Here is a 24,385-nt window from a genome sequence, read left to right as displayed (position 1 = left end):
ACTCTGTTCCACCTAAAAGCTATACTGCTGTGGTAACAGTGGTGGCATCCACTATGGAGAAGTGTGTTGCTGAGGCAGTGGACAATGGTTTGTATAACTTAAATGATGGACAAAGTTTTGGACTGTTACATTTTTTGGACGTTCATTCATTTATCCAGTTGAGTAAAGATCAGGTTAATGGATTAACCTTTGAGAACTTTATTCACTTAATGTTTTAATAAGGTTTATTTCAAATTGGTGTTATATTTGTGGACTGAATATTAATTTATTTATTGATATTTGATTATCAGGGAAAGTCCGCCTGGGCAGGAGCGCATTTTCAGTGGAGGTCAGGGTAGAAAAGTTCCAATGTATTACAAACATTTGTAGAACAATAATTTTGCTGTCTTTAAAAATAATAAAAAAGCAAATACAGTTTAAATAATTATACCAACTTAGACATAATATGAGAACAATGGTTAAAAATAGATACAGGTTATATGACAATTATTTTAATACTTAGAGAAATTTTAGTCAGTTTACAGACAAACTATAGGCACGTTAGTATAAAAACAGGATTTGCAATATGAACTGAGAGAAAAGCAGGCTTATGGTATATTTAGAGAGAAAGCCATGGGAGAGAAATCGATAGAAGTTTGAAGATGTAAGGTATGAATAAGTATTTGATCACTTTTAGGGATGTAGTTTATCCTTGTGTTGAACAAGAACAGAGCCAGCTTTCAGTTAAGAAGTCTTTCAGAATGGTTTTGAAGGATGGGAAGAAGGATATTGACCTGAAAGATAGATATAAGGAGTTCCAGGCCTTAACCACAGACAATGCCCAGCAGATATTTTAGGTTTGTGGATAGACAGGAGGTTTTGGTCACTGGATCATAATGACCAACTAGGAAGATTGTGTAGTATGTTATTTAATGCTGAACAAGTCTAGATAATGTTATAGGTGTTAAGAAGCTGTGTATATCTTAGTTGATGGGGTAGTTGTAACCAATTTACATTTTTTGTAATATTCCAAAATATTCTGAACATGTTTCAGATATATAGAATATGTCCAATAATATACATTTCTGTGTAGTGTGTCATCCTTGAAGAAGAAATTTACTGTTCAGTTTCAGACTGATGTTTAGTTAGAACTGAAATAAGACCCACAAACTACCACATTGACAGAAGCCCACTCAACTCCCAAGGTGTGATTAGAGATCTAGGGACACAGTTAGATAGCAACCTCTCCTTCGACAACCATGTTGGCACTGTAGTTAGAAAGTCCTTCTGTGTGGCACTCCTCATTACAAAAGGTTTCTCATCCAGGAAGAGAGAAGCCATAATTCCTCTACTCATCCCTCATTAGACCCGTTATAGTGTACAGTGACCCATTTGGCATGTACATTACTAGACACCTACAACAACTGGAGAGGCCACAAAAATTCCTCACAAATAGGATCCTAGGACTCAAACATGCCCTATACAGACAAACTCAAAAAACTCCAACTGTACTCTGTCTCATATCACCTACTTAGAGGTGATCTCTGCTTGGCATGCAAAGCCATGTCTGACCCAGTGTTGTTAGACATGCTTCATCTGAAAAAATCTCAATCCCTGCACACCACATGCTCCAAAGACCTCAATTTCATTGCCACAATAAACAGAACGTGCTGGAGGGACAGGTTCCTAACCCAGAGACTTCCCATAATCTGGAATAGACTCCCCATTCATGCCAAGCAGAGCAATTCACTGGCCCTCTTCAAGAAAAGTCTTGACAAGTGGATAGGTAACAGGAAATTCACCCCGGGGATCACTTCAATAGCCTTGCAGGAACAGGACAATTGGGAACATTTTTGGGCTAGGCTTGTGTTGGCTCCAGGGCCATTAGCCTATTACTCACCTATGAACCCATGAAGACAATATTTTGCTGACTGCTATGATCATGTTTATGCTATTACAAAATTGTTTGATGACAGAGGAATGTGGACTGGGGAGTGGGAGTTGTGGGTGACTTTGAGGGAATAAGTTGCTCAACCCTGCCATTTACCTACTATAAGTACTGTTCAAAGTATGAGGAACAGTGCATTATTTGGGTCAGCTCAAGATGTGTCTTCATTGTGTTTCTTTATCACACATTACTAGAGAGTGTTGTACTGTCAGTGTCAGCAATATTGTTAGCTTTATTACACAGTACAAAACTGCATGATGTATTGTACCAGATGTAAAGATGCATGGTATATTTGGCCTGATTGTAATAATAATATGGTGTGTTGGCAGTGATGGCTACTGTTACTGAATCTGCAGACAAATCCCTTAATGTTTCTGTTTTTTAATCATCTTTATTGATTTATTACTTATGACATAAACAATCATACCTTTGTATAAAAGAAAATAAACCATACTGACACATTTCAGTTACAAACATTGTACATCACTTATAATCTTCAGTACAGTCAATGTCAGTCCAACATTAAATAACTCACTCAATTCCTACCTTCCCTTAAACCTCATTCCTCCTCCAAAATATTATTCTGCATGTACTGTTCCCAAAATTCTCATTTTTCTATGTAATTTGCTCTTGTCCGTTTCTAAAGGTCCCACTTCCAGTTCTTTTTATCTCTATTACTATATTCACATTTTCAAATGCAGTTGGTTTAGACTTTGATTTCCATGTTCTAGTAATTGCTTTTTGGCAGCCACCATAATTAATCTTAGCAAGGCCTTACTATATTTAGGCAATTCGCATAGATCCTGAATCCCTTCTCAAAAAAAAAAAAATAATTTCCTTAGTTAAAAACATAATCCTCCAAGCAAGTCAGATCCCTTTCTGTATCTGCTTCTTAACTAAAAAAAAGTTAATTCCCTGAACTGGCTAGTAAGCAGGTCAAATTCTTCTCCCTTCTCTGGGTACCCTCTTTCATAGATTCAGAGATTCACAGACTGCTACTAGGCTAATGACACGGGGGCCTTTCTAAGCCTAGCCATGTTTTCCCAAAAGAATAATGATGTCCTGCATCCAAATTGAACACTAAGGGCCAGACATTTATAAGTTACCTTTTGTCAGAGGTGCCAGGCCCAGTGTATCCCCCATACACTTGTCTAGGCTGTGGATAAACTGGATAATAGACGAACTCCGCTTCACATGGCTGGGAAGCCTGTTCCATAGGAGGGACAGTCTCTGGGGAAAATATCTGTCTCTCCAGCATCTTCTGTTTAAGTCACAGACAAAATTCAGGTCCTTAGATCTTACATTTCTGGTATTGTTTGACTTAAGAATATGAGTGTGGGGTTTGTGGACGCCTTGTAAGCCAGGCATAAATCACCCGTCAGCAATCTATAGGAGACTGAGTACAGAGAAAGGGCTTTAAGGCACTCTTCATAAGGCGGTTTGTTACACTTTGTATTTTTTTGTAAAAACCTTTGAGGTCACTCTAGTTGCTGCATATGACTGGTGAGGTACATACCAAAGGGAGCACTGTACTCTATGATTGGTCTAATAAGGGTGGAGTACAGTGGGATAATAACCTCTTTGGACCTGGATGCCATGGCCTTACTTACAAGTTGCACAACATAAAAGGACTTCCTTAGCAGTATGGCCACATGTTGGTCAAAGGTAAGGCTACTGTCTATGTGCGTACTCAGATCCCTGACCACTGGTCGACTCTTAGGAGTATACTACCAACATGGTAATTAGCTAGGATGGTTGAATTCCCAAAGGGTACAATTAAGCATTTCTTAACATTGAGTTTATGACCATAGCATTGGCACTGTATGTTAGTCAGAGATAGATCTTCTTGAAGAATGCTAGGGTCTGCAGGTGAGTTGATAATAACCCCCAGTTTGCAATCATCTGCAGACTTAGTCAGCCATAAATCATCATTATTTGCTTCCATTTCAGAGAAGTGGATGCCAAAAAAGGAGCAGGCCCAATACTGAGCCCTGAGGGATTTCGCTAGTGACTACTGGCCTGTTGGTGGAGGTGGCCTCACCTATTTTGACATCCTGGGTCCTATAAGTGAACCAGTTGGCTATCCAGTGGGTAATAAAAGGGTTAATGTCTAAATTTGTCACCTTGTCGATAATGCCTGAATGAGGTATTGTATCAAAAGCCTTGGCCAGGTCAAGGTAAGCTGTGTGTACAGTCTTACCTTCATCCAATGCTTTGGTGATCCTCTCAAAAAAGCTCACCAGATTTACTAGGCATGACACTTCCTTTAACAAAGCCGAACTGTGATTGGTCCAGTATTTGCAGGTTACCTATGTCCTCATTTATCATGTCCATGATGATTCTTTTCATGCCCTTGCATATGAGGCTGGTAAGCCTTATGACCTTGTAGTTATCCAGATCAGTGGGTGGACCTCCCTTTTGCAAGGGAATGACAGTAGCCATCTTCCATTCCTTGGGCAAGAAACCTGACTGAAGGCTGCATTTGAAAAGTGATTCAAATGGACCAGAGAGGTCATGTTTCATGCTGTTTATTAAACATTGGGGGATTTTATCGGGGCCCATCGATGCACTGTTTTTGGGCTTGGAAAGTGCATTAATGATCTATTCTGTACTAATGGTTGGGGGGATTGTGTTATGTGGTATTTCCTTTGTACTATCGGGGGAGAAGTGTGAGCAGAACCTGTCAGTCAAAAGGTTGACAATGGCCTCCAGTTCAGTGTGGGTGATGCCATTTACAGTAGGTTCTGCGCATTGTTGTGTATTTCCTCTGAGGTTACGGACATAGCTGTAGAAAGTTTTGTGGTTGCCCTTTGACTGAGAAGCAATTTTTTTCAAGTTTAGCCTTTGAAGTATTAAATAACCCTCTCAGCTGCTTGTTTAGATTTGTCAGGGGGCTTTTAGTATGTTTGTCTTTTTCTTCTGCGCTTGGCCAAGGGTTTTTTTCTTTTATTGTATAACCAACTCCTATTGTGATTCCACTAGGGTGGCTTGTCTTTTGAGTTTGTCTTATTCTTAATAAGAGTGGGCACACTTTACTCTATACAGCTATCAATATGGCTGTACAGAGATTTTGTAAATAACTCCATGTATCCTATGGTGTTTACTGGGTTTGGGGGTGCTTTGAATGTAGCCAGGGTGTTGCTTAGTAGAGAGAGGTTAGCCTTGGAATAGTTCCTAAAAGTTTTTGGTTTTGCTTGATCCCTGGATTTAATTTTTATTTCAAGTAATACTGCCTTATGGTCAGGTCTGACAAGCAAAGATATTACATTAGGTGAGGAACATTGGTACCCCTTGTTCGTGAGTACAATGTCAAGGATGTTTGTACCCCTGGTAGGAGAATAGATCAACTATTCCAGGAAGTTGATATTAACAAAGTTTAGGAATCACTGGGCTTGTGCATTAGAAATGGTATAGGATTCCCAATCTACAGAGGAGTAGCTGAGATCCCCCATGACTATCATATTGGGTTGAACAGTGAGGGACTCTATTATCTTGAGATAGGTAGTATGGTTTTCCAGGGATATGGAGGAGGACCTATATGTTGCAAGGATATGGTACAACACCCTATTCATGGTGAGTTATACATGTACGAGTTCCAGTGGGTCATGTACTTTAACTAGTCTGGATGTGAAATTAGTCTTAATATAGACTGACACTCTTCCACCTTTAGTTCCCTCCTGTGCAGTAGCTGGTCTAAAGGTGTGAAAGTCATTACAACACTGCCTTGCTAGGGTACTCTCATAGGTTCATAGGTTGGTACTAGGCTATCAGCCCTAGGGCCTATACAAGCCTAGCCATAACAATTCCCTGGCTATTTCTTCCGACATTATTTACTTTCCTGGACCCCTGTCTAGCAGGGTGACTGACGTGATCCATGGGGTGAATTTCCTTTCTCCCATCCAATCGTCAAGGTTCCTCTTGAAGAGGTCCAAAGAGGCACTCTGCTTTACATGTATGGGCAATCTATTCCAGAGTCTGGGGAGTCTCTGGGTCAGGAACCTACCCCTCCGGCATGTTTTGTTTATTGTGATGACAAGGTTTAGATCCCTGGAGCGTGTAGCTCTGAGGGATTGGGATTTCTTTAAGTGTAGCATGTCCAACAGCTCTGGGTTTGACATGGCCTTGTATGTTAAGCAAAGATCACCTCTGAGTAGACGATATGTGACAGAGTATAGCTGGAGTTTTTTAAGGCGGTCAGCGTAGGGCATCTGCTTTAGGCCTGTGATTCTTTTAGTGAGGTATTTCTGAGGCCTTTCCAGTTGTTGCAGATGTCTTGAGAGGTACATACCAAATGGGGCGTTGTATTCTATAATGGGTCTAATGAGGGATGAGTACAGTGGGACAATGACCTCCTTTTTTCTGGATGAAAAGCCCTTCGTGATGAGGTGTGCCACATAGAAGGATTTCCTGACTGTTGTGGTGATGTGGTTATCGAAGGTGAGACCACTGTCCACCTGTGTCCCTAAGTCCCTTATCACACTTTCTGTGTTTAGTGTACTGCCACCTATATGGTAATTCAAGGATACATATTTTTTCCCAAAGGGGATAACAATACATTTCTTGGCATTGAGCTTGAGCCCATGGCTCTGGCACCAAGCATCTGTTTCTGTAAGGCCCTTTTGTAGAGTATCCACATCATTTGGGATTCAATAATGACTCCCAGTTTGCAGTCATCTGCAAACTTTGTTAGCCAGAGTCCCTTAGTGTTGACCTGTACTTCAGAGAAGTAGATGCCAAACAAGAGCGGCCCTAGGACTGAACCCTGAGGTACTCCACTTGTCACTTGTCTGGAGCTGGATTTGGAGTCGGCTACTTTTACAGTGTGGGTTCTATCAGTAAGCCATTTAGCAACCCATTGGGTGACATAGGGATTAATGCCCAACTTAGTAAGTTTATCTATGATTCCAGAGTGGGGGATGGTGTCAAAGGCCTTGGCAAGGTCTAGATAGGCTGTGTGGACCACCTTACCCTTGTCCATGGCTCAGGAGACTGATTCAAAGAAGTCAATCAGGTTCAGGAGACAAGATCGGCCCTTCACAAACCCAAACTGGGTGGGGTCCAGTGTTTGAAGGTTGCCAGTGTCTTTGTTTATAAGTTCCATGATAATACGCTCCATGGCCTTGCAGATAAGGCTTGTCAGACTGATGGGACGGTAGTTTCCGGGATCCAAGGTGGATCCCCCCTTGTGGATTGGGATAAGTGTAGATCTGCGCCACTCAGTGGGCACGAAACCTGAGGTAAGGCTATGATTAAACATGACACTTAGGTGAGGTGCTAGTTCATGTTGTAGTTCATGTAGTACACAGCCCGGGATGTCATCTGGTCCCATGGATGCTGTATTCTTGGCTTTAGAGAGTGCGTTTTGTACCTGTGTGGCCGTTATTACTGGAATTTGGCAATCTTCCAGTATTGAGATAGGCCATTTAGGGGGTGAGAGGGGGGTGAAGTTAGCACTGAATCGATCTGCCAGGATATTGGCAATATCCTTCGGATCAGTATATTTAATGCCATTCTGTTTTAGCTCAGAGCAGATCTGAGCATTGCCATTTAGATTCTTGACATAGTTATAGAATGCTTTGTGGTTGTCTTTGGAATCTTTGGCAATTTTATTTTCGTAACTAGCTTTGGAGGATTTTATGAGGCATCTCAGTTTCTTACTGAGGCTAGTAAGGGAGTTTTTGTATCCTGGGATTTTCCTCTTTTCTGCAAAAGTTTCTTCCTTTTGTTGTAAAGTTTGTTTATGGCAGGGGACCACCAGATTGGCTTCCTTTTTTGGATGAGAGCATTTTGGTTCTATTTGGGATGGCACGATTCATGCATGAGTGGATGTGCTCGTACAGTGCCTTAGTGTAGGATTCAGCAGTTGAACTTTCAGTTCCCGTCTGCATGGGCGTCATGAAGTTTGTCACTTCTGACTTGAGTAGCATGAAGTTGGCTTTGGAGAAGTTTTTTATGGTGGTTTCTTTAATGGGGGGTGGGGGTGGGATGTGGATTTTAAGGGTGATTAGCTTATGGTCAGACCTGACTAACGAGGGGGTTCAGTTCAGTGTGGGTTAAACTACAATGGCACAGAATACCCAGACTGGCCACAAAGAGAGAAAGGAAGTGCATACCCATGGCCACTGATCTACTAGAGAGGAGTTAGAAAAACTTAAATAGTGAACAAGTCAATAAGACAAGCAACTTGATAAGCAGTGCTCAGGTGTGAGCAAACTAGATGCTCTAGTACTTAAAAAAATCTGTCTAGACAGTAATGCCACAACTTTAAACCATGTCTCCATTACTAAACAGATGTCTACACTCTCTAGGGAGATGACGGCTTGCAAGGAGTGGAGTTTCTTGTTAAGACTTCTAGCATTGAGCAGTACCCCCTTCAGATATTCCTTCATAGGTTCAGCTAAGTCAGTAGGTTTATCAGTTTTTCATTGCCTTAGAAGGGCACTGTGGGGGTGAAAAAGGCCTTTGCCAATATCCGAAAGCCTAGGGGGGTTAAGTGCAGACCATCCTTGGCAAAGCAGTGTGGTCTGTCAATCATTTCCTCCCATGCTGTCAAATATTGTACCCCCCTCCCCATCGGACTGACACCAGAAGCTAGGCCAATTATTAAAATCAATCATTTCTGTTGGTAGCATGGCATCATCCTTGGAGAAGATATTATGCTGCTCAGTGCTAGGCTCATACTTGGCCTGAGACAAATAATCAGTGAGCTCAGTCATATCTCACTTCATATAGTCAAGGGAGGTACATCTCAATTCATTAACTCCAACATGGACTATAACAGAATCTTACTGGTACCTGTGGTTCAATGTCCTGAGGGCCTGTGTGATTTGATGTATCCTAGCCCCGGAAAGGCAGCTAGCTGTGACTGTCTCCTTACTCAGTCTGGTGAGGGGGACATCTGTGTGCTTCACTATATAATCACCAATGACCAGGACATTTGTCTGTGTGCTGGTTTGCCTTAAGGGCTTAGCAGTAGAGGCACTGGATACAGTGTTACTATGTGTAGCTTCAGGTGGTGTTTTAACATAGTGTTTACATGATGGCTGAGGACCCTTCCTTTGCTTGTACTGTGCAGGAGGTCTTAGTGCTTTAGGAATTTTACCTGTAAGTGCTTCAGCATAAGTAGTTTTACGTGTGGGGTCTTTACCCTGTGCAGTAGGCATGGTGCAAGTGTCGCTGACAACCTCTATATGATTAGTTTTGGTTGTTTGAGAGAGTTATGCCTCCAGAGTTAAAGTGTATTTACACCTCCCACACACATTATCTGTTTTATTAAGAATAAGTGGGTTGTCAGTGTACATGAGACAACTGCTACAATGGCACAGAATACCCAGACTGGCCACAAAGAGAGACAGGAAGTGCATACCCATGGCCACTGATCTACTAGAGAGGAGTTAGAAAAACTTAAATAGTGAACAAGTCAATAAGACAAGCAACTTGATAAGCAGTGCTCAGGTGTGAGCAAACTAGATGCTCTAGTACTTAAAACAATCTGTCTAGACAGTAATGCCACAAGAGTGTAGACCACAGACCAGAACAAAGACACTTAGAATAACAGGCACAACAGGCCTTTGTCAGCAATTCCCAGCTCAGAAGTGCAGAGGCCACCCTCTCCTCCCATAAGAGTGTGGACCACAAACCTTAATGTAAAATAACTGGTCAGAAGCCCAAGCACTTAAACCAGAACTAAGACACTTTTTGAATAACAGACTCAATAAGCCTTCAACCATCAATTCCCACCTTAGATGGGTGTAAGCTACCTTTCCTGCCACAAAAGTGTAGACCACAAACCTTCCTTATGTAAGATAATTAGTTTGAAGCCCAAGTGCTTACATGAAAACTAAGAGGCGTAGAATAACAATTACAATCTATTCAAGCTATTAACAAGCAGTAATAAATGCAGCAGATTAAATGCAACTAAATGCTTTAAGAATGTGCAGCAAAAAGCAAAATTAAGCAATAAAATAAGAAGAAGCAAAGATACAGTAAAAGCAGCTGAATAAAGTGCATTTTTTTGTTTTTAAGTGGGAAGAGAGGAAACAGAATATAATAGAAATTTAAGAGATTAAGGGGGGGTGGGCCTTCCCAGGTGATCTCTCAGTACTCAGTAAAATGAGGTGATGGGACTAGGAGGAGTGTCCAAAATCAGATTTATGGTAGGGGTGGGCAACTCAAAAGCCACCAAGTTTAACTATACAACAGCAGTAGAGCAGCTGGGTGGGAAAAATCAAATGCAGGCAGAGATCAGCAATAGTCAGGCAAAGAACAGCATGTCAGACAAGCACTACAGCTAAAGATGCCTCCAATTATGTCTAGTTAAATGAGGAATGCTGTTACTCAGCCCCTCCCACTAATTAGCTGCTTATTATTCACTGTCTGCCAATGAATTATTTTCTAACATTTCTAACTGACCCTAGCCAAGACCTCTTAAAACTGCAAAAGAAAAAAAACTTAAAACAAAACAAAATGCAGTATAAAAGATAAAAAAAATGAAGCAACCAAACCTTAAATGAAAAACTTCAATTCAAAATCAAATGCAGACAAAGAACAGCAAATATCAGGCAGAGAACAGCAACTCAGGCAAGCACACAGTGTGGAGCAGAACAGTAATCTTCTGCCTTAAAAATGTACCAAACTGTTTTTTGATACCACATGGGCTTCAATTATGCATTTCAGTACCAGAATTTAGACGTGGGGGCACAGAAATAAATGCTGCTTCAGTGGATCGGCATCTCCCAGTCACACCCCCAAATAACTTGCACCCAAGATGATTTCCCCCTTTATCCTACCCTAGCTACGCGTCTGCGTATGAATAACTAAATGCTCATTTTTTCTGATATAGAAAACTGTTTTGAAAAAATGAGTTTTGGAGATCCATAGACTTGGATCTATGGATGGGTAATAGATAGCTAATTTACCTCAGGGCTACCACCTGGACTAACTAATGGATGGAAGCCGCTCCTAAATGCTTTATCCCATGCATGGACCCCATCAAATTATCTGTGGTATGATCCCATTTATTTTAACTATAGTATATAATTATCAACTATGGAATGGATAAGATCAATCAAACACAAAATTGGATAGGTTAATTTAAGCGCCAAATGGGAAATCGGCTAGGCTTAAAATGGGTGCAAGGGCAGCTAGCCTACTACTTATCTATGAACATATGAAATTATGAGTTACTTATGTTTTATTGTTTTATACTGTATTAAGGGAGGGCTAGTTTATGATTACACTACATAAATTGATTCATTCATTCTTTCACAGATTTCTACATATTATTTTTTGTTTTGGTAAGGGAGCATTTTCTAGATGATAAAGCAATATAGATTATTAACTCCTGGAAGAAAAATGTGACATTTCTTTTTTTTTTTAATTTTTATTGACATATGCAACTGGAAAAGACAGGGAGGAAAAGGTGCCAGATTCAGGCTAAACCTTAACTCAGTAAAATTAATTAATGAAATATAATAGCACTCAGATTCAAAGCACTTGCGAAGAGAAAGTAAGAATGCTACTTTCTGGAAATTAAATGCATACTATTTAGAACTAACCCATTGTAAAATTAATTCTAACAATTTCTGCAAAGTGTCAGAACTCTCTGAATGGTGGGTCATAATAATTGCTGTTGTAATCTGTATACTTGGTAGTTTGTGCTAGAAAAATTCGTGAAAAGACAGGAGTAAATTGAGCAATGTAAGACCACAACCATCATCAGGGAGACCAAGGTTTCCTGACCACAGAACAGAGGCATATGTCAGTCACATTTAACACACATGAATGTCCCTTTACAGAACCACGTTGACGAATATTTAGATGTAAAGTATTCGTTTAAGCAGTGTAGCCTGCTAGGCATATGTGCCTCTTTTCAGGAAAAACCTGGAAGCACTTCACATAGTGAAATGACTTGCTCGGATTCACATAATATTCAAGGGTTCCTATTGAATTGTCGACAGCTTCGGTTTTCCAGTGCTTAAGCATTGACACCTAAGCTTCGAACTCTTACAATAGCAAACGGCCACATCGTCTAATTCATTCCTCGGGAAAGCATTCGCATGGCTATTATTGGGGATTTGCCCTTTCCCCAATGTAAAGCAATCTCAGAGTTGGTATATTTAGTTGAGGGGGTGGGGGGCGCAGCCCCCACATCGGGGGGGTGTGTGGGTGGTGAAGCCCCCCACTGTGTTTGGATGCGTTTGTTTATTTTGTTTACAGACAACCATCTGAATTCTTTCCGGAGGAAAGAATTCAATGATGTGGCCATTCACTATTTTAAGTGTTCGATGCTTAAGTGACAACCTAAGCTGTCGAAGTTATGATATAGACACAATCCAACTGGAGACTAAGAAAATCAAACCCAAGACCACAGGTTGAAGCCCACTTGCAGTTTGTAGCTTTATCTCTCAGTGCTAAACTGTCAGAAAAATATGGAAATATTGTTGAAAGAGAGTAGTGGAGTTGTGGAATAGCTAGGTCATACCAGACAAATCTAACCAAGTTTTAGCTCGGTAGCCTATGTATTAGATTATAGAAGATCTGTGGATGTGGCCTCTTAGATTTTAGCAAGGCATTTGCTATAATACTTCATAAATGGTTAAATAACAAGTTTGACAGCCTTATAAAGGATCCTAGAGTGATAGCATGGGCAAGACAGGTTGCTACAAAACAGAATCCAGAAAATAAGAATAAATTCAGTTCACTAAGAAGAAAAATAGCTGCCTACCACTTAGATACCATAATGGTTAGTTCTACCTCTGGGACTCAACATATTCCAGTGAGTCTGGAAGGGAAGGCACATCTGTTTGTTGACAACAGAAATACAAGCAAAACATGCAGGAAAGGTATAATGAAAAGATTAAACATGACTTTGAAGGGTTAGAGGAATGAACTGAAGTGTGATATTCTGAGACAGCACAAAATCATAACTAGCATGTCTGGGGATAAAAATCAACAAAATGGTACACAGTTGGTGGAGAAGAAACAGTCAGATGTGGAAAAGGACCTTGAGGGACTCATATCTGATGACATCAAGGTGAGAAAAAAAACTATAGAAGGCAACAAAGAGGAGCAGTGGTGTCATGAGAGGCACTGTAAATGTGTTGTCATTAAAAACAACAAGCTGCTACTGCAGCCTGTATCAAGTTCATGTGGCCTTTGCCTAGTATATTGTGTGCAATTTGGATGATATTGTCTTTTAAAGGATATAAACAAGACAGAGGCAATTCAGATTAAGGCAACAAAATGTTTCCCACTCTGTACCACAACCCATTAAAGAGAGACTGGAAGAATAGAAATGCGTATTCTTAAAGAAAAAGTTGAACAGGACATGATGAGAGCCTTTATGTGCATCATGGATTTCATATCAGAAGAGTCCAATAAGGTGTTATGTTACAAAAGCAGAGAGAGAGATGCATGAATACAGGATGAGATTAATTGAAGATTTAAAGTGCAATAGAAACAACAACGCACTTTTGACAGACCTGATGGGTGAATGACTAAACGACCGCTGTGGTAATAAGTGGTGTCTAAATGGAGGGGTGTAAAGCAATTATTTCAAGGAGAGGAAACTAAACTATTTGTTTACTGGTTGCCGCTTGTCTATTACTTAGAGAATTGGTAAGACTAGTTGGGCAAAATTGTTCTCATTTGCAGCCAGAGTTATAAATTTTTATAACTTATTCTACTTTGAAGTGGTGTCCCCTGGAGATTATTGCCCACCTTAGCTGTAAATTAAAATCCCCAGTACTCTTACAGAACTGCATTTGGATATCAAAACTTAGTTTATTTCTCTAATCTCTGGGCTGTACTAACAGAGCATATGTTGATGAGATGTGTCTGAATCCAGCACATTTTATAGTCCCTGCAAGAATTTAAGTATTTTAAGTATTTGGAAGTGCAGGAATATTTTAAAGTGCTTTTTCTAGAACATCACTAAAAAAGTAGTACCTCTTAACAACAATAAGGCAAAAGAGAACACATTAAGTGATTAAAGAGACGAAATGGAAAAAATGCATTTGCCATTTATTAATCACTTGTAGTAATAAAACACAAGTTATCTGTGTTTAACAGTGTAGTTGAGCCAACTTGCCTGGATCCCCATGTTAATGTAATTTGTCCCAGAAGCCCACACTCTGAGAAGTAGAATCAGACTTTCTGTCACCTTATTCCCAGTTACTCAATCAAACAATGCATATTCCTTTATAAAGGGCATTCACTTGTGCGGGCACTCATAATATGACTTGTTCTAGCTTGTTCATTTTCTGGAATGCCATTATCAAATTTGTTACCATCCCAATAATGGAGTACCTTCATAAAAGTTTGCTGATCTTAGTTAGTATTTTAATGGCTTATCCAATAGTAAACTAGTAAGCCAAAATGTTGTTTTTAAGAATAATGAAATTATCAGTTCTAATAACTTGGGCTGCTATTCATTTGTGCATTTGTTAAAGCAAATGTGCACCCTTTATAGAACAAAACTTAATTTACCATGTAGTGCACTAGGGATGCACATGCAGATAGTAGAATATAGGTAATGTTTGTATTAATTATATCTGAGAAATATGTTTCCTTACTGTTGTGTCTTGTTTTTCTGTAGGTGATCTGGTGTCACGAGCGATGCACCACATGCAGTGCTTGAATACGATCCGTCCTGGGATGAGCCCCATTCGACAAAGCAGGCAACAACAGCAAGCCATTACATGGTCACCTGATGCACTTCATACACTCTACTACTTCCTACGCTGTCTGCAGATGGAATCTATGGAGAACCCAAACATTGACCCTCCCCGAATGGCTCTCAGTAATGAAAGGTATGCTAAGAGTGCAGAATGAGACAGAGCATCAGAACTAGTCAGTTATATTTTATATTAACTCAGTTCTGTATAACTGAAAACATTATAATCGTGGCATTTTGAAAGGTTTCTGGATTAAATTTTGTTTGTAAAATATTTAGAGAATAAGTGGCACATAAGTACAGATATTAGCATCACTGCTTCATAATAATTGATGTTCTTTATGTTTCACTGTTGCATTCATCACATTTGGGTTATCCCTGCCAGAGTAGCCCTCGGCCGGCCCAAATACCAGAGAATTAGTATTTCTGCATCGGTTGCTGTCGCATGAGGACTGACTTCAGATCGTCAGTAGTATAAAGTAAGGCAGCCAACACCATTGCATCAGTCTTTCTTGCTGTGGAGCCCGAAGCAGAAGCAGGCTGCATGAGTGCCGGTCGGCTGCTACCTGAGTTTTCATCTTCGAATTGAAGTTGAAGTCTTCTAAAGCTAAGTACCCTGTTGGGGAACCTTTTTTCTTGCACTAACCAATGTCAGAAAAAGTTAATAATTGTCTTGCCTATGGAAAGCAAATACCACACCGAGACTTCCACTCTTACTGCGTCACTTGTTTAGGCCCAGACCAGGACATCCCCTGTTGTCGCTTCTGTTCAACACCAGAATTATCCGTCGCCGGGCCCTTACTGTAGCCAGATATTTTCGTTTACAGTCCTCGAATTCCGATATGGCTTCGGTAAGCCATCCGACAGCAGATCTTCCAAAAAACAAAGATAAAGACAGAGACAGACCACACAGGTCCAAACCTACTGACGATGCTTCCATTAAGCTAGTCATCAGTCTTCCGGTACTCAGTGATGCACTTTCGCGGCCCCTGATGCCCGCTTCAGTTGATTCACAGGCTGCTACCGAGAACCTTTCGGAGTCCGGTATGCCGCAAAACTCTTCTTCAACTAAGGATCCTGCGGTTGTCTCTACCATGGATAGGTCTGGAGCTGCTGAGCAGGCATCAGCTTCCAAGAAATTCCTTCGCACTACCGAATCTCGACACAAACCTTCTTCTTTCGCGACTACCATTCTTTCAAAAACAACCGAGTTTCTTAGGCCCAGGGCTCGAACCACACCCAAGAAACTGACAACCCACTCAAAGGCGCCTGCTACCTTGCCTTAGTTTCAGATGCTTAAAATGGTGGAAGACCTTATCTTGCTGATCAGGGGAAGCCAAGCTACACCCTCAAAAAAGAAAAAAAGATCTGTCCCCAGTAGTTTTGTCTGAACAAGAGTCAAATGAATCTAATGCATCTGACTATGAATACATGCAACCCCTCTCCACTTATGAGGATTCTGATGCAGAGGACTCCATTCCTTCAACTTCTCCCCCAGAGGACTTTTCCTTTGGGGAAACCCTGCATACTTTAAGGGAGCATTTCCAATGGGAGAGTCAGGACTACACTCAGTCTAAAAAGAGACTCAGGGAATTCCTAGATCGTCTGTAACACAGACCCTTGGCCATCCCCCAGTCCTGGATGATGTGGAGGATGTTTTCCTTGAATCCAATTTGACTCCTGATGTCCTACCTCCTGCTCCCAGAAAACCAGGCAGGTACTGTAGAGTCCCTGACTCACACAAATATCTTTTTTAAAAATCCAACAGCTGACCCTGAGGTAATTTCTCAAGGGCCAAAAGGCATTAAACCAACCTCTGCTAAGAATCCCACCCCGTCAGATAGGGATTCCCAAGCATTGGACAGATGGGGTAAAAAAGTATACACATCAGCTACTCTTGCTGTCAGGGCACTAAATTGTCAGTTCTATAGGCTGAAATTTCAGCAACATACCTTGGAGCTCCTTTAACAAAAAATGTCTTCCTTTCCTGCTTGGGCAGAATCTAAAGATTCACAAGACTTAATGCATTCTGCAAGTCAAGTAACTAAACACACTTTGCACTGTGGTTTTGATGCCCTAGAAGCTTCTTGCAGTGCAGCAGTCACTGGATCTGTCATTAGAAGACATGCATGGCTTAAGGAACAACCCCTGCCAGACCATGTCAAATCTAAATTGTTGGATGCCCCCTTGCACAAAGATAACTTATTTGGCACTAAGGCAGAAGAGGTCTTAAAAAAGATGGAAGAAAAAGTAAAATCTATGCAAACAGGTAAGGATTTCTTACAGGTCCAGTCCCCTAGGTTCAGCAGGCATTGTCCCTCCAAGCACTAGTCCTTTCCTGCTCCGAGTAAACTGACCCAGCCTAAGCCCCAGGGAAACAGACCCTCCAGGCAGAAGCCCCAGGGAATGCAGAGATCTAAGCAGTGGACTACCTCCACTTCAAAACCAGGGAGTTCTAAACCACTCCCTTATGGTAAGAACTCACAGTGCCTCACCTCCTCCATCCCCCTCTCTGCCCACCTTCACTTACCCCTAGGAGGAAAATTCTCCTTTCACTCAAGCACCTGGGCCACCATTACCAAGGACCAATGGGTTCTGAACACTGTGTCTTAGGGATAAAAATTTTCCTTCCACACCCTTCCAACCCCAGAAGGGTTCCCAGATCTACCACCAAATCAGTGGGCAGAGGCTCAAAAGCAAATCCTTTCTCTGCTCTCTATGAGGGCAGTAGAGCACATTCCTACAGAACAGATGCCTTATACAGGCAGACAGCCAGGAAAAGCTGCTCAAGCACCTGGCCTTTGTAAAGACCCTACTAACCTCCCTAGGGTACACAATAAACGAAAATAAATCCAAACAGGTGCCCACTCAAATGATAATCTTCCTGGGAGCAAGTCTGGACACAGCATCCCAGATGGCATACCTTACACCAGAGAAATACATTTTCTACTTCTCTCAACTAGCCACCAGGCCCCAGCTATCTGCAAGGAAGATTCTACAAGCCCTGGGGTTCATGGCATCTTGCATACTATTCACTCCATATGCTAGACTGCATATGAGGAAACCTCAATGGTACCTAAAGAGCCTTTGGTGTCAACACTTTAAAGAACCTGAAACTCTTCTACCTTTAATTCCTTGCCTCAGAAAGGAATTTCTTTGGTGGACAACAGCATGCTCCCACAACAAGAGACTGCCCTTCTTCCCACCCCCTGCCATCCAGACCCTCACCACAGATGCGTCAGACTATACTTGGGATGCACACCTGGATGGCAGGTGCATACAGGGCCAATGGAGCCCACAGCAAATCCCTCTGCACATCAAGCAAAAAGAGATGATGACTGTGCAGCACACTTTAATAGCTTTCAAACCCCTTCTCTCTCCAGGAGTTCTCCTGATCAAAACAGACACCACCACTGTCATGTGGTACATCAACAGGTAGGGAGGGACTCACTCCTACCCTTTATGCAGGCTGGCCATGACCCTTTGGCTCACAGCCTCTTCCATGCAACTACACCTGTTAGCACAATTCCTACCAGACTCTCTCAAATCTCTGGCAGGCCAAATAAGCAAAAAACTTCTGGACACACATGAGTGGCAACTCAACAGAAGTACCTTCACCCTAATAACTCAGAAATGGGGAACGCCGAAGGTCAACCTCTTTGCCTCCCATACCAACCATCACCTCATCAAATTCTGCACCAGGGAGCATCACTACATGGCTTGGAAAGTGGATGCCCTGTCCTTCCCCGGGTTAATCTATCAGTCTATGCCTTTCCTCCCTTACCGCTCATCCCCAGGGTACTGCTCAAAATAAGGGAGGAAAAACCAAGGATCATTCTTATAGCTCCAGACTGGCCCTGACAACACTGGTACCCCTTGCTGCGCAGCCTGTCCCCATTGCCTCCATGGAATCTTCCTCAGATTCCAAACCTCTTGACCGAGAGAGAAGGGGAATTCATGCATCCCCAATTGCAGACACTCATGTTGGCAGCTTGGCTTATTCCCTAACCCTGAACCAATCTGCCATCCTCAGTAAACAGGTTATGGATGTTATCCATGAGCCTAGATGTCCTAGCACCAGAATGTCTTATGCAGATAAATGGAAAAGGTTCAGCACCTGGATCTGGGCTAACGGAGCCAATATGGTGCAGCCCTCCATCCCTCTCATTCTGGATTACTTAGCTGATCTACTACACAGTGGTCTCTCTTTCTCCTCTATAAAAATTCATGCCTCTGCTATTTCTGGTCATTTTCCTACTGAGCAGCCCCTTTTCTTACACCCTTTGATCAAACAGTTCCTCAGAGGGGCTAGCAACTTGAGATCCCCCCAGAAGGGCACCAACACCAGCTTGGGACCTTAACTTTGTCTTGGAAAAGCTCACCCTACCCCCTTTTGAACCAGCTTCTTCTGCAGAGCTAAAATTTCTCTCCTGGAAGACAGCATTCCTTCTGGCCATTACTTCAGCCAGAAGAGTCTCTGAGCTGCAAGCTCTCATGGCTGTGGAACCCTTCATCATCTTTCATAAAGACAGGGTATAATATGCATACTAACCCATCCTTCATGGCATGAAGGTGGTGTCCAGTGTGGCTCTCAACCAATCCATTCATTTGCCCACCTTCTTTCCTAATCCCCAGAACAAGGGGGAAAGGATTCTTCACGCTCTAGATGTGAACAGACAGCTCACATTCTATCTAGACAGGACTAAATACTTCAGAAAGTCTGATCAGTTGCTGGTTAGCTTTGCTACAGGGGCAGAAGACAAAGCCATCTCCAAGCAAACCATTTCCAAATGGATAGCACACTGCATCCATTTCTGCTACAAACAGCATGGAAAGCCTTGCCCCAAGGGGGTCAGGACACACTGCACCAGAGCAGCCTCTACCTCTGCAGCTTTCCTCGGAGGAGTCCGCACTAGGGATATCCTGGAGGATCCCACCTGGACATGTTCACACTTTTACCAAGCATTACCACCTGCCTCTCTTCTCCAAATGCAGGGCAGGGTTTGCCACTGCAGTCTTGCAGGGCATCCTAGCCAGCCCCTAGTTTCCTTGACTGCCTCCACCCATTTCCTCAGCTTTGGGAATCTACCCAAATGTGAGGACTGCAACAGTGAAACATGAAGAACATAGTACAGTTGTGTACACTTATCATAAATGTAGATGTCCGAGTGTATTCACTGTTGCAGTCCTGGTTTCCCTCCCTCCATCCCCCTTATTCTCTTTCTCCTTTTATTACCATTCTTACTTGTTGTTCTCCTCTCCTTACAAGGGATGTATTGGTAATTATTTTCCACTGGTGGGGATATTTCACCAGAACCTGGCCTACTACTTTGGGGGCTCCTGACAGGTTAGGGCATAAAAAACTGATGTAATGGTGTTGGCTGCCTTACTTTATACTACTGATGACCTGATGTCAGTCCTCAAGTGACAGCAACCAATGCAGAAATACTAAGTCTCTGGTATTCGTGCCAGCCGAGGGCTACCCTGGCAGGGATAACCCAAATGTGATGACTGCAACAGTGAATACACTAGAACATGTACATTTATGGTAAGTGTACACAACTGTACTTTTTGCCAATTCACTTCTTAGCTTAGGTGCTTTTCCTGTGGGGTATTCATGTTGGATTTTTGTCAGGTACTTTGGTTTCCTTCCATATGTCAAAGGCATGCTGTAAGTGAATTTTCAATCTTCCAAATCACTCAGGGCTGTGCATGACATGTGACCTGTCCTGCAGTAGACTGGCATCCTTTCTAGGGTTAGTTTCTCTGTTTTGTACCCACAGAGAAACAGATAGGCTTTGGCTTCCCCATGACTCTGAATTAGGTTAAATGAATAAGTAACTGGAGAATGAATGATTTAATTTATGTTAGTACTGCCTTGATACTTGACACAAAGTATTTAACAGTAAGTTTTTCCAATCCATCTAATTAACTGCATATCTTTGGTTTTAGTCCCTCCCACCTCCCTTTGACTTCTCATTACCACTTGCCATGGCCCTCAATTTTCATAATTCTATGCTAGGTAGCCTGGCGTGAACATTAACAACCATAGAAAACAAGCAAAGCTGGAAAACCCAGGGAAAATATTTGCAGAGGAAGTCAATGACATCAAACTGGGGCAAACTAAGATGTTAATGATTCAGTCTAGGATCACACGAAAAGCTGCCCCCCAACAGGTTTTGCTTCCTCTCAATCCCCTGTCTTTTACATGAAGGTGAATGCTTTGGATGTATTTGTCAAAAGGGCTCTAGTAGTGATGGAATTTTAATGACATTGATTCCAGAACAGGCCTTTGATTCATATTTCTTTAACAGGGAAAATGCAGTGTTCCAGATAGTTGCAGGTTGCTAGGTGTCCACAGTGGGCTTTCAACAACAAGATATAGGCTTTGCTATATAGAATTCTTGTGGTTTTGACTCTCTGGTGGTGGGGTGGCTGAATTAAGTTACTATGCCATATAGTCATCCAATGAATGGACACTGGTCCATCATAGAACATCTAAAGACTGCCCTACTGTCATTCTTTAGGAAAAAGCATCAGATAATCAGGCATCTGATAAGGACATCAGTTGACAGCATAACAGTTACAAGGGTACCCAAGATATTTCGCACTATTTTGATGGCAAATAATTCAGAGACGAATACTTCCCAGTGTTCCACTGGTCAGCACCTATATTTTCTGTTACAGCAGATTTTTGTGCATCTGAGGTTGAGAAAGTTGTCTTCCTCCCCCTGTTAGTTCTTATGAGTCTGAACAGAATGAGGAGGACCTGCCTGTATTGAACAGATTCCCTCAAGGTTTTGATATGAATAGTTAAAAATGTTACTTTTGGAGACACCCTTTACTTTTGGAGACACCCTTAACCTTATGAGAAAATGTTAAGGGTAGTGGAGACTTGTCCCCTAAGAAAAGGTGAATTAAGTTGTAGGGCACTGAAGAGAGATGACCCTCAGTACTCCCTCGCTAACTGTGAACTTAAAAAATGTATTGAATAATCCATCACTATAAAATAACTCACAGTCCCTCTGTCCCCAGAAACTAGACAGATGCTACAGGGTTCAGAACCTCATATTGTAAACAATCCTATAGCAGACCCAGCTATAATTTCTGTGGGATGCAAACTGTACCAGCCCTTGATATATTACCAAGTGACAGGGAAGGCTGAGTCCTGGTCAGCTTTGTAAGAAAATAAATCCATTAGCCGGCTTGGAGAATTGGGGCTATTTTTACAAGATTTATTTGGGGCAGTGAGAATATAATATCCACAGGCTAGTCAAAGATCTGGCTCAGAGAAGTACTGCTGTTTATTTCAAAGAAAAACAATTATTAAACTCTCAAACTGCACAAAAGATTTGTAAACACATGTTAATGTGGTTATGATGCCACAAATGCTTCTTCCAAGGTTTCTGCTGCAGGGTTTGCATTTCAAGGACAAATTTAGCTGTATATTTAGCCTTTTCCAGGAGCCATGAAAGGCCACTTACTTAATGACTTCTGGATAAATATATATATATATATATATATATATATATATATATATATATATATATATATATATACACACACATATATATATTTGGGGTCTCCTCACATTAGGTATTCAAGAAGCTGTAAGACAAAAGTAAGAAAAAAGGAAAACAGTGCATTACAATTAGCCAAGTGGTTGTATGATCTCCCTGTCCCTAGGTACTCTAAAATTACCTCTCCAAAGCTGGGAAGTTTCACAGAAGACAGGCAAAGTACAAACCCACAGGAGCTCTAGGCATTTTCAGAAGAAGCAAAAAATCCCTGTGGGCTTCAAAGTGTCAAAGCAGATAGCCATGAGAATGGCAATCCAGAGACAGATCTATTCCTTTAAGCAACAACAACTTGGGTCAATCGTTTCAAGGTGGAGATCTCCTCCAGCCTCCAGTCATTTTGAGAGTAGGAGATTCATGGTAACTCATGGCCTCAGAGAAATATAGTTTGCTCAAATGCTACCATTCAGAGAATTTACTTGACTCACTGTCCATTGTGAAATAATAATTAGACTGCAAAGCAACCAGACCCCCACTATCCCTTAAGGAAAGAAAAGGCATATTATTCAAGACTTTTTCTGATATAAAAAAAAGAAAACAAGTAAAGGCCTGGCTCGATCCTTTGAAACTGAACAAAATGTGGCACCAAAGAAGGTCAAGATATTAAGTCTGTAAGCCCAACTCCTGCTTTCACTCAAGGATGCCTACTTGTATATTCCATTTCACAGTGGTCACAAGCAGTTTCTTAGATTCAAAGTGGGAAAACCTCCCCTTTCAGTTTACCTCCTCACCCTAAAATCCTTCCCATGGTTACAACTCCAGTGTCCACTCACATAGAACTGTAACAGGTCCGCATGTACTCTTGCCTAGATTATTATCTTACATAATCTAAAACTCCAAAATCTTCAAATCCTAAGTGTGAAATGATTTGAGGGTATATGATTTTTCTTGAATACTCAAAAGTATAGCCTATCCCATACTTAAGTTTATTAGAGCTATCTTAGCTGTAGGATGCTAGACTCATTTTGCCTCAAGAATGAATACTGCTCAAGAAGGGCATTTTTCTGTCCACCTTCACAAACAGATGCCTCTAAGCATGAAGGTTCATCAAGACTCTGGGTTATATGTACTCTTAGGTTCATAGGTTCATAGATTGGTACTAGGCTATCGGCCCTAGGGCTTATGCAGGCCTAGCCATAACAATTCCCTGGATATTTCTTCCCACAATATTTACTTCTCTGGACCCCTGTCTAGCAGGGTGACTGACATGATCCCCAGGGTGAATTTCCTATCTCCCATCCAATCATCAAGGTTCCTTTTGAAGAGGGCCAATGAGGCACTCTGCTTGACATGTATGGGCAGTCTATTCCAGAGTATGGGGATTCTCTGGGTCAGGAACTTATCCCTCCAGCATGTTTTGTTCATTGTGATGACAAGGTTTAGTTCCCTGGAGCGTGTGGCTCTGAGGGACTGGGATTTCTTTAAGTGGAGCATGTCCAACAGCTCAGGGTTTGACATGGCCTTGTATGTTAAGCAGAAATCACCTCTGAGTAGACGATATGCCACAGAGTATAGCTGGAGGTTTTTTAGACGGTCAGCATATGGCATCTGCTTTAGGCCTGTGATGCTTTCAGTGAGGTATTTCTGTGGCCTTTCCAGCTGTTGCAGATGTCTTGTGAGGTACTTACCAAACGGGGCATTATACTCTATAATGGGTCTAATGAGGGATGAGTACAGTGGGACAATGACCTCCTTTTTTCTGGATGAAAAGCCCTTAGTGATGAGGTGTGCCACATAGAAGGATTTCCTGACTGTTGTGGTGATGTGGTTATCGAAAGTGAGACCACTGTCCACCTGTGTCCCTAAGTCTCTCATCACACTTTCAATGTTTAGTGTCCTGCCACCTATGTGGTAATTCATGGGTACATGTTTTTTTCCAAAGGGGATAACTGTACATTTCTTGGCATTAAGCTTGAGCCCATGGCTCTGGCACCAGGCATCTGTTTCTGTAAGGCCCTTTTGTAGAATATCCACATCATTTGGGGATTCAATAATGGCTCGCAGTGTGCAGTCATCTGTGAACTTTGTTAGCCAGAGTCCCTTAGTGTTGGCCTGTAGTTCAGAGAAGTAGATGCCAAACAAGAATGGTCCCAGGACTGAACCCTGAGGTATTCCACTTGTCTGGAGCTGGATTTGGAGTCAGTTACTTTTATAGTCTGGGTTCTGTCAGTAAGCCAGTTGGCAATCCATCGAGTGACGTAGGGA

General features: G+C 41.7%; 1 protein-coding gene across 1 annotated transcript in view; it reads left to right on the top strand.

Annotated features, from left to right (window-relative positions):
* ABTB2 (ankyrin repeat and BTB domain containing 2) overlaps positions 1-24,385 on the top strand; it is a 1,083,316-nt gene that overhangs the window by 740,091 nt on the left and 318,840 nt on the right. Inside the window, exon 3 of the mRNA XM_044082847.1 lies at positions 14,526-14,739. Within this exon, the coding sequence (XP_043938782.1) occupies positions 14,526-14,739 (214 nt within the window). The remainder of the gene's footprint in view (positions 1-14,525; positions 14,740-24,385) is intronic.

Source organism: Protopterus annectens, chromosome 9.part0 (genome assembly GCF_019279795.1).
Source record: "Protopterus annectens isolate FY-2018-M chromosome 9.part0, PAN1.0, whole genome shotgun sequence".
Classification (NCBI taxonomy): Eukaryota; Metazoa; Chordata; order Ceratodontiformes; family Protopteridae; genus Protopterus; species Protopterus annectens.
This window is presented reverse-complemented; position numbering and strand designations above follow the sequence as displayed.